This window comes from Ambystoma mexicanum, chromosome 5q (assembly GCF_040938575.1).
Source record: "Ambystoma mexicanum isolate Mex_15411 chromosome 5q, UKY_AmexF1_1, whole genome shotgun sequence".
Lineage (NCBI taxonomy): Eukaryota > Metazoa > Chordata > Amphibia > Caudata > Ambystomatidae > Ambystoma > Ambystoma mexicanum.
Window position 1 is genome coordinate 35,579,527 of NC_090933.1, and position 19,748 is coordinate 35,599,274.

Below are 19,748 nucleotides of genomic sequence, written 5' to 3' on the forward strand. Positions count from 1 at the left end.
CAGGGTCTCGGCACCATGTTGGAACTTGTCTGCACCTCAATGATAATGAGGCAGACGCAGTCAAGAGTGACGAATGTCTTTTTTCCATACGTTTTGGCCATATTCTCCTCATTCAGAATTAAAGCATCAATATAGAAAAGGTGGTGAGCTGGTGGCTGTCCCTTCCTTCACTTGGCACGGGAAAGAGAGGGAACATGATTAGAAAGTTAGGTCCTGCTCTGCACTCCATGAGTGGATAGAAGGGGACGGTGCATACTTTTGCTGACCCAAAGAAGCATACTCTAATCATGCAACTGGACCCAGAACTCCCCATTCAATTACTTCACTGATTGCACGCTTCTATAAACTCTTCCTTGTTACCCTTGCTTTGCCAGCTCCACTGCCCTCCTTAGAGTGTTGGAATCACAACTTCTATGAAGCAATGCTTCATTAATTCAATTCTCTCTGTCAAAGCCTTAGCCCTTGTATTAACTCTCTTTTGGTTTGTCAGGATCACTGCGCCCCTTTGACTGTAGGAACCACAGCTCCCATAACAAGTTCTTTCCCTGATTTTTTTCTCTGTACTTCACCTCTGAGTTTGTACCAGATCTTCCAATGTTTTCTTGGTTGGCCAACGCTGCTGCTCTCCTCAGAGTGCTGTAACCACAACTTGATTAAAGAACTTCTTTATTTTTGATCTCTCCATGAATCTGTGATTCACCACATCCGTGGGCTCTAAGTCCTTAGTTGCCAGCTTCTCATTATGCTGTCCTTGCTCCTCCTCAGCTATTTTTCTGCCACCTCACTCAGGCATCACTGTCAAGGTTGTCTGCGCCATCCACTTCTTCGGTGTCACAGCTATTCGGGGAGTGGCCTCTCTCGTGGCCCTTCACTTCTCTGAATTCCATTGTGGCGTTAAGCCCCCGTTCCAAGGGCTGGAACTGGGGGGGGGGGGGTAACGGCCCAGCATCCCAAGTGAATGGCCCGAGTAAAGCCATGGCCATTAATGAGGGGTCCAGGCCGTTACCCCCATTCCACCCTGGCTACCAAAGTGGTAACCGGGATGCTAAAAAAAGAAGTATTTTCCTTCCTTCAACGTAGCCTCCCGTTTAAGGCAGGAAAATACTTTTACAACATGGCTGCCACACAAAAGGGAAGCAGGGCTCCGCAAGGAGCCCCTCTTATTATTATTATTATTATTATTATTATTATTATTATTATTATTATTACTTGCACTTACAGTGCGCCGTCATCCATGGCGGCCTGCAGCAGCGTAGAGTAAGGAACATAAGTGGAAGGTGGGGGGGGGGAAACAGGGCGGATGGTGGTGGAAGATGGCCGCGGGGGAGCCGGTCGTCAGGTGGGATGCAACACTGGTTTGCACAGGGGGTTCAAGCCGGTGTTCCTAGCACCTGATTAGCTGGCTCTCCACTCCCACCCACCCCCCACCACCCCTGACCAGGGTGCTAATGCAAGCTCTTTCTCATGTTCGTGCAGGTATTTTCACTACTAGAGGCTTTTCTGCTGCTCTGAGCAGATTGCCAGACGTGGCACCTCACATGGACGGTCACCACCTTTTATACAGTTTCCTGATGCCTGTCTCTCTGATTCTCGTGCTCTGGGGGCTGAGTCGGATTCTTAACCTATTGCTTTCAGCTTTCACACTTCCCCGTTCCCCTTGCATCTACGATCCGCCTTCTAATTTAGCGACCTGCATCTCCTTTCATGCGGTTATTTCCATGGAAGAAAGACAATTTTACTTGTTCTTCGCGTACGAATGAGAGAGCTTCACGGTAATTAATGTTCTCGTGGTGAAAAACAGTGGCCTAGCAGGACATATAGTGCATACAGGAAATTCTGACTTTCATATTTTCAAGTCCTCTTTGACTTGTCCCACATATAGTACAAATATGGGAAAACAGAAGCGCCAGAGAAATGATGTCACTACTGTATGTGAAAGTTTGCCTGCAGGCACTGCAGTCTTTGACCTTGATGTAATTCACACCGAGACACACTTTTCTCTGCACGTGAGCTTTTGTTTGTGTTTCGTGATTTCAGGCGCAGTTCATAAAAGCAGCCATTGTTTGGCAAACAAGTTCTTTATAAGAAACTGATTTTGCAAGCCCGAGTCCCCTCACACTTCCTTGAAGTCTTCATGGATTAGTGGGGGCCCTCGAAAGAATTGTACTTTAATGTGGTTTTCTTTATTTTTATTTTTGATGCTGCAAATGTTGTGTTCGTTGGGGCTGACTGCGTATTTTCTATTTGCAGACTGATGTAATGCACCAAAATATCTATGATTACATACACGTGGACGACCGCCAGGAGTTCTGCAAACAGCTTCACTGGGCCATGAACCCCCAGCAGTTGGCGCCGGGGCAGGAGACACAGGCAGAAACCGGTAAGCCTAGTGCCACCATCCCTGATGAAAGTTGGAAGGATAGAAATGCAGAAATTCCGAGCTTCTGCTCCTTGCAAACAAAACAGCTTTATTGTAGGTAGAGCAGTTTCAAAAACAGTGTTCCACAACATAGGGCCTAATTATAAGAATGTGTTTATGGTAAAAACATGGTATTTTAAATACCAACGGCCTCATTTTAGTTTGGCGGAAAGGGCAAAAAGTGATAGTAACGGAATTACCGCCACTTTTACCATTCTGCTGAATTAAAGGTAATTGCAAATGGGCGGTAATTCCCCTGGTGCTAATTCCGCCGCAGAAATTAGTGCTAGCTTTACCGCTGAACACGTAATAAGGTACCATGTGTTATTAAAATACCACCTCTGAGTTGGTGTTCCGTTGACTATTTACCACATAGGGTAAATAGAAAGTATTTCACCCCAAGCCATACTGTGTATGTACCATAGATGGTACAAAATCCTATTGGATCACAACTGAAAATGCGGTTGTATTTCAAATATAAGAAGTACTGTGTTTAAAACACAGCATGATTTTACCATTACCGCCATACTCAAATTGAGGCCCTTGCTGTCTGTGGTAGAGGTTATTTATGTGCATGAGGCGTCCCACGCATGAGAGGAGATTTACGGGTCTCAGAAGCACTGAGTAGGCAAAGATAAAGCTGGGATCAGTGTGGAATGAGCTGGCAGGACATGGGAGGTCCTGATGGGCCTGGCAGTCCCTACTTGCCAATAATGCCTTGGTTTCTAGGAGAGGACGCCGAGCATTTGCAGTTAAGTATTTAACACACTAGCAGTGGAGTTATTGGTTTGTCTCATTTTGTATTTTATTGGCAGTTTGTATGATGCCCCTGTGTAGAACAAGTCCCTTTGATAGGAATGGGAACAAGAAAGAGTAACGGGGGATAAGTGAGATGGGGGAACATGGACATTTCCTTTACAGGTTGACCCTTAGTGTACATTGCGGAAATCTACTCTGCCAGTAAAGCCTAAGTGCGGCGAAGGCCACGAGCGGCCATAGCGTGTGAACAGTCTGTGAGTCTCTTGGCTTATTGGACGCAGGGAGTCAATTCAAAGGGAAGGTGGTTTGTCAACGTTTTCTTCTGAGCTGTTTTCTGAATGTAGTTGCGTCTTCAACAGTGTTCAGGTCTGGTGACTGGGAGGACTAGAGGTGTGATCCTTGTGCTGACAAGCGCCTAGAAACAATTATTCTTTTCCCGCAAAGTATAAACTGGAGATTTTCCTTCGAAGGACGATCTGAGATTTCATGGAGGATTGTAGTGGGAAAGAGGGTCTGAAAGGCAGATTGGGCCTATCTTCTTGCCTTGTGAATCTGGCGAATGGTTTAAGGTTTATATTCTGCTCTCTATCTAGCCACTCACATATTTTTAGCACTGGTGTTTCGGGTTGTGGCTTCGCCAGACACTCTGGGTGAACTTGTAGCTGTCACTGTATGCCTGTATGCAGCAGTTCTAAATAACTGTTTCTGGGCAGATTTGAGAAAATGCTTTAAGCTTAACTTGATCAAGTTATGACAAAACGTCTGGCTTATCGTGCCCACATGTAATGGCACATGTGGTGTTCTATAGTTCTTCTGGATCACATTAGAGGTCTGTCACTATCATTTTAGTTTACTCATTCATGACGTCAAAAGAAAATCAATTTTAACGTAGGAAATACGTGATTCATTCAAAATATATTTTGAAGCTAACAAGAACTCTAAGCTTATGGAATGACCACACACTTGCATAGATATGAATGGTCACATTGGATGTGAATGCAGCGAGAAGCCATGTACTTTGTGCATACCATGCACAAGTGCTAAACACATTCAGCATCCCAAGACTGCAGGTAGTTTCAGAGGTCTGAGGGCTATGCAACCATGCAATGTGGAGCCACGCTCATGTGCCAAGATCTACACGTAGTGTTCAATGCTACCAAATGGTGCACATACTGCACAACATCATCCTGGCTAGACTCTGAAAGACTGCATTCTCGGATGGGACACCGCACTTGACCTCTGTGTTCTCTCAAAAGTCCCTCAGGGCTAACTTGGCCTCTCTTACCTCTTAGGTTGATACATTGGTTTCCATTAAGTTGTATAATGGTGAGACCTCTATTATTTACAGTGTGAGAAGTGGCAAAACAAATCGCTGGTAGCAAGCGCTAGACAAAAGGCAAGTTATTATTATATTATCTACTAGTACCCAGCGAGTGTCAATCAGATTGTAACAATCAATCTGATTGGCCCTCGCCAGGAATCCTCTCCCCACTACGTTCCTCTCCCCTCTCTGCCCTCCTAACCCAACTTACCTTCTTTTTGGTCCATTTTGGGAGTGGACATGCTGGGAACACTTCTGTCCCCAGAATGTCCGCTCCCGATCCACGACAGGCTGTCATGGAAAGAAAGAAGGAACTCAGGCTACCCCACCTTTTTGGCACTTGCCGGTAGTTTTTCACAACACAAAATGACAGATAATATAATTTTTTCTGCACATGCGTAAAAGATCACCAATGTAACATTTATACAAATAACATCTTTATTTTTTTGGATTATTTCATAAAAACCTACTTAAGGCTATTATACATGTGTTGCCATATTAGACCAAATACATTTTCTGGCGTCTACAAATTTTGTCATATTAAACATTCATATCACAAAAATGCAGTACGTTTTTTGCACAGTGAAAGGTTAGTACTGGTGATGACTAGAGTATGGTTCCCATGACCAAACATCTATCTAGATAGATGTTTGGTCATGGGAAAATGTATTTGGAAAATGTTTTTGGTCTAATATGGCAACACATGCATAACAGCCTTAAGTAGATTTTTATGACATAATCCAGAAAAATAAAGATGTTATTTGTATAAATGTTACATTGGTGATCTTTTACACATGTACAGACAAAATTATATTATCTGTCATTTTGTGTTGTGAAAAACTACCGGCAAGTGCCAAAAAGGTAGAGTAGCCTGAGTCCCCTGTCACATTACCAAGTTCAACACCCTCATGACACAGGCCCCATAGATCAAAAAAGAGGGTCCCAAAACACCCCACAGACACTCAAAAAGAAAGAAGGAACTACATAGTCCCATCTCTCCTTTCCATGCCGGCCATTTTTTTTGTTTACTTTTTTTTAATGTGCTCCATGGAAAGCGAGATGGGACTACATGTAGTCCTTTCTCCCGTTTCCATGGCGGCCATTTTTTCTGTTTACTTTTTTCAATTTTTTTCAATGGCTGCCCTGGAAAGTGAAAATAGACTTCGTTTTCCCTTCCCGGCGGCCATATTTTTTACATATTTCTTTTCTGTTCTGAAACTCCAGAGTGTTTCGGAACAGGAAAAAAATACTTTTAGTACTCCGGTCTTATGGGCCGGGGTACTAATAGCAATAAGCCACGAGCCATAGGGGAATTACTGAGTCAGGTAATGCCCCAGGGCCTTCGTTAAGGCCCTTGCTTCGCTCGGGTCTGTAACGATGGGCCCCAGGGCATTACCTGACTCGGTAATGCCCCCGCGGCTCGGGGCTTATTGCTTAATTAATAAACAGAGTGCAGAGTTGAAGGCAGTGGCCCAGCTGTAGGGTAATGTCAGTGGCAAACAGCCAATGCTGGCCACGTTTCATGTACCAGAGAAATCGGGTTGATATATCTGAGGGGTGTACACAGTGTGTGGTCCATGATCACGCATTGCTTGGCACAGCTGAACACTTGAGTCCCTATTTAATATGCCCCGAGCCGCAGGGGTATTACCGAGTCAGGTAATGCCCTGTGGCCCTTAATTATAGGCGCGAGCAAAGTCTTATTTCTGTACTGGTTTGCTAAGTCAGTGAAAGATTTTGAAAACTTTGGATGTTTGATGGTAGCTCGCCAGATTCTCTGTTGACAGAATTCATGACATTGTCAAGATTAACACTGTACTATGTAGATCATGGTGTGGTCAAATCGAATGTGACCAGATGGTTCTCAGAGACATTCTCGCAAGCAGAAGTCCAGGAGTCACTTAAGCACTTAATTACAGTTGTGACTAGCTTTTCAGACTACTGTCTTTTAAAATACCCTTCTGTGCCCCATTACACTCATTAATTGACAACTTCAAACTCCTTAGTGATTTACAATGACCCTATAAAGTACCAGAGGAGGCATGTATTCCCATATATATTCATTTAGCTGTATAGGCCTAGCCTGAGGGCCATACCACGAGTTATGGGCACTGAAGACCTTGTTAAAGATTTGAGTGCAGTGCAGGAGCTTAACAAGGACTTCAGGGCCCATAACTTCTGGTACGGCAGAGGGTGTGATCTATAAAGCTATTATAACCACTTTACCGTTGTGGGTGAAGGATGCAGTAAAATAAAATCCCCTACGAGTGGTTGCTGGGAACTGGCTAGTTCGTAGTAAGCATGTCCTGTGTTAAGGAGGAAGATGGCGGGGATGTCAGTGCAGTGCTTCCTCTCATTACAGGAGCACTATGCTGAGAGCCCTGCAGGCGGCTGGGCTGTCAGCACGGTGCTCCCTCTTGTCACGGGAGCACTGCGCTTAGAGCCCTGAAGGCGGTGGGGCTGTATGCGCGGCGCTCCAATAGACCATGGAAGCCAGGGTAGTAACTGGGGGTAGAGTGAGTATGCATTTATTAAAAGCGCCACCTACACTCTCTAGCAGCCTATTCTTTACTATACTTCTCCTTTCCGAATGTGCATCGGCTGAAACATCCGGAGATAGTTGTGACTCCAGAGGGTTCACCTTGTTTACTGGGGAACGATCTCCTGAGGAGGTTATCACCTCTGATCGACTGTGTAAACAAGGTCCTCTGGACTCAGACTAACAACCCTATAAAATTAAAAATAAGTACCAATTATTTAAGCCTGAATGGTACCTGCCACGTAATTGATCAACGTTCTGAGAATGTAGAGTTCCATTTCAAGAATAACCAAGTTCCAGACATCACAGTCATCTCTGTAGGAGAACAAACTGGTGATGGGAACCCTTCTCCATTCTTGAAAATCAACCTTCCTCACAGTTTTGAGTGGCAATCCACACTGGAAGGCAACACCCTAAAATTGTACAACCAGTCCAAAATCAGAATAAATATTGAGCCCTGTGAAGCCAGACAAGGAAGAATCCACTCAAAGTCTGACGGACATTCAGAAAAAGGGCGAGCAGATGTTTTTCCGCATTCAGTTCATTGGGGGGGGGGAGCCAGTGCTTGCCAGAGTATGCCTGAATAAAGGAAATGAAAGACCAAAGGAAATATCAAGGCTTAGTACCGCCAAAGATGAAATACGCCAGTCACGAGTTCAGAAGTACATGTACAGTTTTATTGGACAGATAGCTATCTGGCTCTCAGCACCTCGCAGTGTGTACCTGCAGACACCGTGAGGGGGTAGAGTGCTGGACATTAGAAAGTCATGGGTTTATATACACTTGGCCACAATCCCGGTTACATCGTCCAGCCCATCTTCGAGTTACATATTAATTAAGGGTTTGTAGCAAGTACACATAACTAATACAGAATCAATGTTTTCCTCAAGCACTAGACATGTTTTTCTGCACACATCGCACAATGGTAACATTTGTTTTCAAGCTTAAAGTAAGTCCAGTTTCAAGGAAGGATCTCAAAGATTTCTGCAAAGGTACACGGTTTTATCTATTCACCATTCTGATCACTGTTTGCACGAGGATGACGCTATTGGTACAGACCTCATCTACATTACTGTTCAGTTCAGCTCCAAGGTTTCTTAGTTCAGGACAAACAATCCACTCTCAGCAGCCATAACATGTTTATCTGCGTTGACACAGTGCAAAGTTAATTTTTCCCTGCTGTAACTGAAAGCACAAAGTTAAACATGAGCAAAAATAGGAGTTAAACAAAATAGCGGATGATTCTAAAATGGTGGCGTAGTCGGCCTTATTCAGGTTCATTTAAATGCGATTTTTTTTAGTACGATGCGAATGTGCTTAGGCCAATGTTCGCTATCAGGCGGTATTATGTGAAATATAGTTTAACAGAAGGAGCGTCATCAGAAAAGAATTATTCAGGAAACTCCCAAAAGATCAGACCATTCCCACATTTAAATTGATTGACAAATGGGAAGTAGGTGTATGCTAAAAATGTTAATTGGCAAGAAAAGCATAGAGCATAACTGTTGGGTCTTGAGAGATGTCCCTTCCGCCTTTCATTTAGGCAGTGACATTCTCAATCGGTTCGCAATCATCTTGGACCTAATTAATAAGAAATATACAAATGGTCCGGGAGCCCCTCTACCAAGAACAAACATGGCCAAATAACCTGTTCTCTGGATAGGCTCCCACTCGGGAGGGCCTACAACCACGTTTTAGCTCACTGTACCTTTCACAGATGAGAAATAACCATTTGTATATCAGTCTGGTCCCACCCACTTGGGCAGTCCAGAACCGAAATGCTAAACAATTCTCCTGTGAACAAGAGTACCAACAGCAACCCCAGACATGTGTTTCTGCCTAGTCAGGCCTCATCAGTGAGGTGAATCTGTGCTTCTCTAAGCACAGTGAGCAAGGGCTCCACCTCTGGATTACCCCAGATAACTTAGAGTGAAACCCCAAGTCCCTAAACATGTATACAAAAGGTCTGACACCTTTGTTGGAATGGTGGTTGATTCCCAACAATATTGTATTGATTTAGGTAATGAAATCATGGTACCCATCCCAAATGACTGCGTCAACATCAGCGACTATATTCTTCCAGAAAAGATTTTTACTAGGAATGGGAGGAATTTCTTGGTGACTCTTCCTGCCTCTACGGGGGGAAGAGGTAACCTGTGCCATCAGAAGGGAAGAGGTAGTGTTCCGAGTCAAGGACATTTCCTTGAATCCCTGGAACCTGCTGTCCAGGTCAACACCATCAAAAGAGATCTCTCCACGCAACTGGAGGATAGCGCTGAAATTGCCAAGTCCGAGGTCTTTACAGGTTTCAAGCAGATGGTTGAGGAAAGGATCAATTTTGCTGATGCCTGTGAGACAGAGGAGCAAATACAAAAGCTAAACCAGGTCTTCCTGTAATTCCAAGATATTTTTTCAGTGGACTCATGCGACAGTGGGCGCACATCCATCAATTCAACCACCACTCACAGACCCCGAGATGGCTTCAGTATTTGTGAATAAATACTGGTTATCTCTCGTGGAGTCATGGAGTCACTCACAGAGATTATTAAGAACTTTGACTCCTGTTGGATAATTCATCCTATCCACAGTACCTTCAACAGGCCGGTACTGGGGATACCCAAAACAAATGGCCAATGGAGACTATGTGCAGACCTGAATTGAACAAACGGGTCCACATGTCAAGATGACCCTTTCCCTACATCGATCAGGGACTGGCCCAGATCCAAGGGTCAAAGGTGTGCACTGTGATTGACCTGACAAATGGTTACTTGACAGTACCCATGAGTAGGGAAGACCAGTACGAGCTTGCCTTTACATTTGGGGGGCAGTAGTACACGTGGACCCAAACCCCCTTTGGATACATAAACTCTGGCAATGAGCTCAACATCTTCCTACATAAGGCCATGCCTGATTTGAATGAAAGGGGAAACCTGGCCTATGTGGATGATGTTTTGATGAAAGGTTCTGAAAAATATCAGCAAACATTTGAAAAGAAAATCCCACTTTGTTTCCATGGTAAAGTTTCTGTAGGCCCGAGGCAAACCCTTTGCTTGCTGTGGGACAAATGTCACAAAGGACTCCCCCCAAGGAAAGCCTGGTTTACATCCCCCAGCTATTTTACAACTGCAATAAAGTGTGGCTGCTAAGAGGTGTTGAAAACAGACTTTGGGGGTCATTACGACCTGGGCGGTAAGGGATACCGGGCACCGGTAAGGAGACCGGTGCCGGTAATCCCTTACCGCCCTATTCCAAGGTCCCTTGGTGGGGACCGTAAGAAACGTGTGGTCTGGCCACACATCCCTTACGGGTCCCGCTAAGGGACCAGGGCGCTAATAACGGGCTTGCAAGTCGCGAGCCCGTTATTAGCGCCCTCCCCATTCCCATTGAGCCCTATGGGGCAATGGGGAGGGCGCTAATGGGGCTCAAATGGGAATGGGGAATGGTTGGTGCAATGGGGATTTACCAGTCCCGCCAGGGTCGGACTAGACCGGTAAGTCCCCATTGCACCACACTGGACACGGGCACAGTATGGGAGGCAGCCATGGAGCTAATAGCTATGTACAAATACTCTGTCTTGCATGGAGGGCACACAATGCACCCTTGCCGCCTTTGATGCTGCTTGAAATTTAAGAAAAAGGTTATTGGTGGTATCAGGGTCTTAGATCAATGGTTGCAAAAATGGATGTGCGATTAAGGTTTGCTAGAATATCATCTAGAATTGGTATTGGGTGCCTCTCTCTTCTTATCACATGGCAAGGAAGCATCATGTCTACATAAATGTGGACTTTGTCCTGTTATTTAGACTTGGGAGGGAACTACAATCAGTGATACCCATGGAGTGGGCCCTCTGACCTTTCTAATTATATCTTCTTGTTCTAGCTCCAGCACCTTCTCCTCCACTTTCTTGCAGAGATGGAACAGGATCCATTAGTGCCAATACATTAGCAACGCTACAGGTTATATAGTAGAATACACATTGAATCGTACTTCATGGTTTTTCAGGCATACCACACTTTGAAAGAGATCCTGATAGTCTTGTAGAAGGTACTCTATGTCCGTCCTATATACATTGTATACAAAGTGCACTAAGCCCAGGTCTTCGGCAGTGTTGCAGCTGTGCATATTATCTTTCGCTTCTTTTGTCACATAGAAAGTGACAGGTGTTAACTTCCTATCCTGGCAAACCCTTGCATGTAATTCACCTTTTAGTAGAATTGGTTGAGATCCTCTATATGTGAACATCCTTATTTAGGTGTGACTAAGGTGAGGCGTGGGTCATTGTTTGTGGAACTGTGACAATGGCATAACGTAGACTGATGCTCCAAGGTTGATTAGTACCATCACTTCTTCAGAGAGGATGATGACTTCACAGCCGGGTGATGCAAACATCCTTGAGCTCCATAGCAAATTGTAGATATGAATAAGTGGTCCTCTGAGTATTCGGCTTCCCAAGCTTCTACTGTCTGCTCGTGTGGGATGACTGCCACTCTAGCCTGTCAGTTTCCGTTGGTGACCTGGGTTCTCATTGCATTTTGTGGGGGCCACACCACCCATATATCTTGGTGAAATGGGTCATGCATCTGCATCAACCACACTGTTTGCCCCAACGCTGGGTAGCCTTCCATTTGTGGGAGGGCAAATCCACTCAGACAAAATGGTGTCTTTCAGGTTTCAGGATGAAACTGACTGTGAGGTTGTGGGGTTTCAGGTTTATACTGGATCTGCATGGGGGTGTGACCCACCCCATGCCATCTTGGGTTGGTTGTGGCCATACATTTGCCACTTGTGCTTCTTCAATTTCTAGATCTCTCATAGCCTCCTCCATGTGAGCAGGCCATGCTGTTCTACTGAGCTCTAGAATGCATCATAGGGGCAGTCCTGCTTCTTTTAGTATTTAAGCGACAGAAACTACATTGTTAAATGATTTCTCCTCTGATTTCACCTTCCTTATTGGGGTGTGTGCACGTCACGCAAACGTGTGTAAATGATGTCTAGTGTTTCAGTCAGACCTTGACTTGTCTGCCGAAGTTTAAATCACCCATTGTCAATATTGACCATTGGTGTAAAATATGCTGTTAGAGCATCTTTGGTGGCTCTGTAGAATCTATGTCTACGGGTAACATCTTGTGGAGTTTAAGTACTTCACTGCCTGCTTAGAGCAGGAGCATGGATTTGCGAGCTTCGTCGTCTTCCTCCCTAGACGCTTGAAAGAAGTGGCTCTAGTCGTTCAGTGCACATCACGCCCCTAATGCAGCGAGGGTCCCATGAAAGTCAAATTCTTGGACAGGGCAGGCATGAAATTGTTAGGGTGCCTTGGGAGATGCCCCTAGCATATTGTGTCGTGGCCTGATGGCACTTCCCTCCTGGGATCACCTATCTGACGATGAGGACAACTCGTCTTCACCTGCTGGGTTGCTTGCCCCCTTCCCAGGTGATGGGTTAGTATTCACACATCCTCAGTGTGGGGTCAGTGCCCGGGGCTGTATACCACAAAAGCACCCTGATGTGTTAGGGCACCTGACAACACCCAAATGTTATACATGGCCCTCCATGTGATAGTGACCTTGTGCCGAGAAGCTCTCATCAGTGGCGGGTTTTTCTGCTGCTTCTCAATCTGGCATTTTGGGTGCCTGCAAGGAGTTCCTGATAGAATTGAGATATGCACACGTTCTCTTGTGCTTCACGGCGCCCAAGTACGTGGCCAGTGAGCGAGTGATGCGCTTCTCTCACTCGCGGTTTCTTATGCCACGTGGGTTGCGTGGGACGACCCCCTTGGTGCCAGTTATTATATGGGTGTAGTTGGCACACCCATGCTGGTGTTCCTGCCTACTGTGCAATCAGGGGTGTTGCTAGGTCTGGAAAAGATCCAGGGCTATGCTAATTTTGGGACTGTCGGGACTGGGGGCTAGCTAGCTTTTTTGGTTGTAACCCCTGAGCTTCTATCTGGGGCTACAACCAAAAGGCCCATGGCTATAGCCCCCTCAGTCCCCCCCATAGCAACGCCTCGGCGTGCAATGATACTCTGATAGCAGATATTAAGAATGTGCCGTCCTCTTTTATTGCTCACACACGTCATGTCCACCAAACTTCACAACGTCCACGGCATGATGTTACAACATTGATTTAGAAAAGGAAAACTGCATGCGTTCTTTACTTAAGCAGTTTTTGCAAACCCACAATACGTGCTCTTATGGGACATGCCACAGAAGTGTGTGCTGCATCCCTACTTCACAGAGCCGTGCATCTTGGGAATGCCTCAGGCCCTTCACCAGTTTCCCCAACACTCAGTCTCCCCCTGGCAGAGTGCAGGGATAAGGGGAAGCATAATGTCCCTGCCTGGCACCAGTGCTATTAGTGGGCCGGGAAAATACAAAAAGTGTGTCTCCACAGGAATGACGTTCAAGGTGTACTAGTCCAACCAATCAACTGTAACCTGTCTCTCTATGAGGGTAAAACCCTCTGATCACCTACCTAGGATAGGTACGCGATACCAGTTCTAAACTTGATTGCTTAGAACATCAATCTTTGTTGGTCACTTATACCAACAAAACAAACATAGGGCCTCATTACGACCCTGGCGGAACGGGCTAAACGGCGCCGTAAAAGGTGACGGCGACGTTCAACCCGTTCCGCCACATTACGAGGTCCCCTCGCGGGACAAGTTAAGCACGCCTGGGAAAACCAGGCGTGCTTACCGGGTCCCGCGAGGGGAAGAGGGAGCAAACAACGGGCCATCTCGTTATGGCCCGTTGTTTGCTCCCTCTCCCATTCCCATTCAACCCTATGGGGGCTGAAATGGGAATGGGGAAGGACCGTGTCCGGGTCCTTGAGGGAGCAATTACCGGGCCATCCGAACTCGGAATGGCCCGGTAAGTCCTCATTCCGAGGACCCGGACACGGATGTGATTTCGGCAGCAGCCATGCCGCTAATAGCGGCATGGCTACCGGCCGAACTCGTAATGAGGGCCATACTATGTAAAGTCACATCTAAAAAAAGCACATACAATTTAATATTATACACTAAATCTGTATCAACAATCTTCCCAAGCTCATGGTTCAGCCTAGACTCAACATATTAAAAATATGATAAACAACATCAACAAAAAACATTTGAAGATATTTTGAAATATTCACATAAAGTATTGTGACATGCATCAATCTTCTTGATTAAAATGCCCTGCTATTGACTTATTCATAGCAGGTCTACGTGTGCATGTCGAAACAGTCTAACCCAATGGTCACATTTGTTGACAGATATTGTGAATAAATGCAAATACAAACAGAAAAAGAAAAACATTTAAAATGAAACTTGATAAACCATAAGTCTACTCGGGGTCGATTAGGGGGCCGGGGCCAGCCGGGGCTGAGCCCCTGCAATCTCCAAAAAGTGGGGCTGAGCCAGGCCCTGCCAATGCCCTCCGATCCCACCACACCACAGCCGAACACATTATCCCGCCATGGCCACAGCAGCAGCGGGTGATGCGCCCGCCATTTTCAAGTCAGACAAGCTGACAGAAGTGCCAGCCACAGCGTCGCTCAAACTACAAGTTTGAGCGACGCCTGTGGCTGGCACTTCTGTCAGTCACTGTAACGTCCTCCTGTGACCCCTCGCGTGAGGGGTCCCGGGAGGAAGTTAGTGTCCTTCTGTTTACCCCTCCCTGGGTCACTGAGGCGTCTTTGAACCTCGGCAAACCTAGGGACTCAGTGCCATATTTCTGTGTTTATAAAAGATGGTTTGAAAAGTACACAATTCAAGGCATCTTTTATAAAGCTCTGAGGATGGACAAAGTCCGAGGCGTCTTTTTCCATCATCAAAGTAAAAGATTAATTGAATTGTGTACTTTTCATGCCATATTTTACAAACATAGATGGCTTGAAAAGTATGCAAACAATAAGGTGCGCACACAAATATATAAATGGTATATATTTGTGTGCATACCCCTTACTATGGTCTGTGTACTTTTCTTGAAGTACACAAACCATAGTAAGGCATGTAAACAAACATATAAATGTAAGCATTTATATATTTATGTGCGTACCTTACTATGGTTTGCATACTTTTCAAGCCATTTTTTATAAACATAGAAATATGTAACATATTTCTAGGTTGATAAAAGATGGCTACCATAGTACAGAAACCATAGTAAGGTACGCATCCAAATATATAAATGCTTACATACATTTATATATTTGTTTGTGTACCTTACTATGGTTTGTGTACTTTTCAGGCCACGCTCATGCTGAAAGCCACGCCCCCAAATGAGGGCCCCCCACTCCATTTCTTAACCCACTTAAAGCCCTGCTACCTGGATTGATTGACCCAAATAGAATCGGATATATAGGTCTTGGGAACAGGCAGAATACTTAGATGTGTCTTGGGGGTTCGCAGTAGATCCCTCCCTCACACAGACACTCCATACACTTGCATGCAAGTACCGTTTAGCAAATGAGGGGCCTTTCATTCAAGGGAGAGTGAGGAGCATAGTCCCCCTCACCCTCTGCACCTGCAGCCCTCTCTCGTTTAGAAATATTGTGATGGAAAACCGACCTCTGCATAACTATAAATACTTTATTTGTTTAGGGCTGAAAGTAGAAGATTGTTAGAGTTGCGAGGGTTAACAAGCACGAGGCACCACCATAAAATAGTCGAACTGTCATTTGCATTTGACAAGCTTTATCCGACAACAATCAGTCTCTTAAAATGTACTAGGAATCTCCAAAACAGTTAAAAGTGCATCCCACTGTGTATTGGGAAATGTTTTGATCTGTGTCGGACCCACCCATGCATGCACGTTGCCCTGTGCTGATTCTCAAAAGCAAGCACTTTTAAAGAAACATTTGACCCGTTAATAGTGGAAGCATAATAATCGGAAACCCCCATTCCTTATACCTGACCATATCAGATGCTTTACTCCCAAGGTTCAAGGCGCCAGAGAGGCAAGCAGACATCTGGTTGGCCAGTGTAGAACACTAGCTCTTGAGAAAGATAGGGTAGCCTGTAGGGGAAAGCCAAGAGGCTTTAGGAAAACATTATTTAGGGCTAAAATACCCACACCCCAGATGTTTAACCTGTTGATTGCAATACATCAGCAATGTCTGCAATCTTTTAAAATCCAACCACTATAGGACGAATGGAATCAGTGGTGGACTTAGAAAAAAAAGCTAGCAAAAACGAAATATCTGACATAGAAGCAAGAATCGATGACAACCCAAATGCTGGCAATTCACTAAATGATGTGCTCTAGCAAAACAGGAGGATCTGTAATAATAATCTATAAACAGGAGAATCTTCAACAACACCACCACAGCACCCTTCCCCGGGAGCAACTTCGAGGCACTGGATCCCAGGTTTCCAACATTCAGGCTGGAGAGGTCTCACACATGCTCAAATAGATGGTAGTTATCGCACCTAAGAGGTTCTTCTCAGATCGCCAACACATAACAAGCACAACATGTAGCCCACTATCCATAGCCTGTTGTTATATCATTTGTTTACAGGGTGTACTATTTTATGATACTGAGACGTGTACTGCGCCCCATACACAAGTCATCTGATGGATTGTCCTGAACATGTCTGTTTTTGTTCATACATTTCGATGTATTTCTCTCTCGAGCTTAGATCCTGGTTGCTTCACTTTCTTTCTTTTTTCGATTTACACTCAGTTTTCTTGCACTACCCGATCTCCTTTCAGTGGGGGTTGGGCTGCTCCGTTTCTCTTTCCACTGCCCTCTCGTTTAGACTACTTCTTGTTCTGAAAAAGTTTACTCCCTTTACCTAATTCACATGGGGTAAGTGGTCAAGGCTCTGGCGCCGGATTTCCTCAATTGTCACCCCTTTTTTAAAGTTAAAAAATATCACTTCTTTACATCACACTAGATGTCATGTATTGCTTCTGTGTGCAGTTGATTTCTCCTTTATGGCTCGGGGGTCCCGTTCATGTCTTCACACCTGTTCTTCTCGACACAGGAAGGTGGCAATGTTGAACTATGCGCCTGCGGGGTCCCATATGTGTGGGCAATATGGCTTTAAGGGACCGCACACCACATTTTTTATTGGAATGTTAATAAAGCGTTTTATTTGTTAATTCACGGCCCTTTATACATGGCAATTAAGAACCCGTAATATTATGCATCAGGCTTCTTTTAACATCTCTGGTGGGCCGTTTTTCGGTACACCATTTGTTTTCTGAGACCACCTACGATGTGTAGCATGCAGCTGTCGAACACTAATGACTGTCAGTCACATGACGTGCTTGCTGGCCCTGAGTAATCTCAAACCCCTTGTAACATGGTCTCGAGGTCAGCAATGGCCTTTGGGGCATGCCAGTTCTAAGGCCTTCTTCTTTGCACTTTCCTGTTGTTTCAGCTTTTAGAATCACTGCCAAAAGAACTCAATTGCCTAACATTTCCCGTGTTCTTTTCTGACGCCTCCCATTTTATAACCTCCAATCGCCTGTGATGCACAGCTCCGGGTTGCTCACAACATAATGCACAATACTAGGAATGGTGTCTCATGGAGTGATAGTTCATAATAAGGTAGTTCAAATTAACTTGGGAAGGAGCACTTTGGCTTAGAGGGACCACCACGATATTCATAGATGTACACCCAGCTCAGAAGCAACCTCACAACAAAAACACAATATTACGGCTTTATTTACAGTCAAGGGACACACGCGTCTATCACATTTGTACCAGTCTGTGCAGTTCTCAAGAGAATTATTTATTAATATAATTGGTTATTTATAACGTGCTTAATAGCCAGAGGTTTCTAAGAGTGGACCTTGGGGATCACACCTGTGTTGCTCCCAATCGTTTTGCTTGTAAGGCGAGCACATTGCCCCTGAGCTATCCTCCCGAGACACTATGCACAAGGTTTTCACCAAAGATCATCCTCTCAAGGATGGCCCTCTGCAAGGATCCCTTTAGATGAAAGGAACATACTCCATGGCACATTGAGCAATCAGGGCTCAATTTTGTTGCCCACAATGATCAGGGAACAATTTTGTGATAAATTACAACATAATATAATTCATTTTATTTTACTATATCCATCAGATGAAGGTACTAGTGGACTCTGCTTTATACTTTATGATGAACAGTGGCCTTAGGTGGGATGCTGTAGTGTATCTGACAGTGTTCCCCCGGTGTCCGGTCAAAGATTCGAATCCAAAAGGATCGAATGCCATAGGATCGAGTCAATTTGACCTAAAACAAAAGGGTCGATTTATTTTTTTTAAATATTTTTTTTATGGGTTTCCGTTTTGGAAAAAAGTGTTTTTTACCCCAAAAAAAGGAGGTTTGGGTGGGGACCCCCCACCCAAAAAAAAAATTATGTATATATATATATCGACCCTTTTCTTTTAGGTCCTTTTGATTCGACCCTTTACATTCAAATCTTTGACCTATAACCTTCCCCCTACACTCTCTATAGAATCCTGCTTTCATCTATGTTCACCTGATGCTCTAAAGCATAGATCTGCAATCATTGGCTTGCTAGATGTTTTGGGCCACACCCTTCATCAGCCTGTGCCACCATAGTCAATGCTAAGGCTTCATGGGAGTTGTAGTCCAAACCACCTGGAGACCCACACGTTGCAGACGCCTGCTCTAAAGAATGATCTGTACCTTTAAACTGCTAAGTTACATTTTCCAACTATTGCGTTAGGACAGAATTGGACGATAGGTAAGAGGGTGGCGGCTTGAGTGGTACCTTGGGGGGCATTCAGCTGGGGCTTATTAGTTTGACAATATGGTTTTGGCAAACAATTATGCAAATACTGTGTCTCCATACTGCCCTTTGAAGACCCGGTCCCTTCAATCAACATATCTCTGTGTCATTTGACAAAGTTCCGGGCCTTTCATGCTCCCCTCATCCACATCCATTCCACTTCCATTATCAATGGTAGTTGTCACCTGTGACCGTGTGCTCGCAAGGGGCCTGGGTGGATGAGAATGCACAAGGTGCAGAATATCATGTCCAAGGAGTCTTGCCTCTAGGGACCATTGTCCACATGGCCACCCCAGACCTGGTGTCTCCAGACTCTCCTTTGAAGAACCCAGTCCCTGCAATCAACATATCTCGGTGTCCTTTGCCAAGGTGCCGTGCCTACTGCACTAATTTCATCCATATTCCCCTCCTCCCCCCGTATAAATGCCAGTTCTCACTTGGGGCCATATGCTCGCAATGGGGGTGGGAGGGTGGGAATGCACAAGGATCTGAATACCATGTACAACTCAAAGGCATAGTTCCCATGGGGACTATAGGCCACATGCCCACCCCAGACCCTATGTCTCCATACTCCCCTTTGAATACCCTGTCCCTGCAATCAAGATATTATCTCTGTGGCCATTCACAAGGCCCTGGGCTCTTCCACTCGACTCATTCCTATACACCCCCACCCTTATCAAAGGCAGTTCTCACTTGAGACCATGCACTTGCAATGGGGGTGGTGGGTGGATGGGAGCTACAAGGACAGGCATAAAGGATGGATACAGCGAGATATACAGATGCAAGGATATTGATGGAGAAAAAGAGGTGGGAGAATATATAGAGATGGACACATATGAATGGAGATCACTATATAAAAAAACGATGATACTGTATTTTGCCATAGACGTATTGAAGAATTGTGGAACAGTTAGTCTGTACCAAATTAATGCTTCCATGTGTTTATAATGCCACTGAGAATTAATCTGCTTCATACATTACA

General features: G+C 45.0%; 1 protein-coding gene across 2 annotated transcripts in view; it reads left to right on the forward strand.

Annotated features, from left to right (window-relative positions):
* The window catches only part of AHRR (aryl hydrocarbon receptor repressor), a 1,406,519-nt gene that overhangs the window by 1,008,009 nt on the left and 378,762 nt on the right, over positions 1-19,748 (forward strand). For both annotated transcript variants that reach the window (XM_069620459.1, XM_069620460.1), the window contains exon 6: positions 2,251-2,380. In XM_069620459.1, the coding sequence (XP_069476560.1) occupies positions 2,251-2,380 (130 nt within the window). The remainder of the gene's footprint in view (positions 1-2,250; positions 2,381-19,748) is intronic.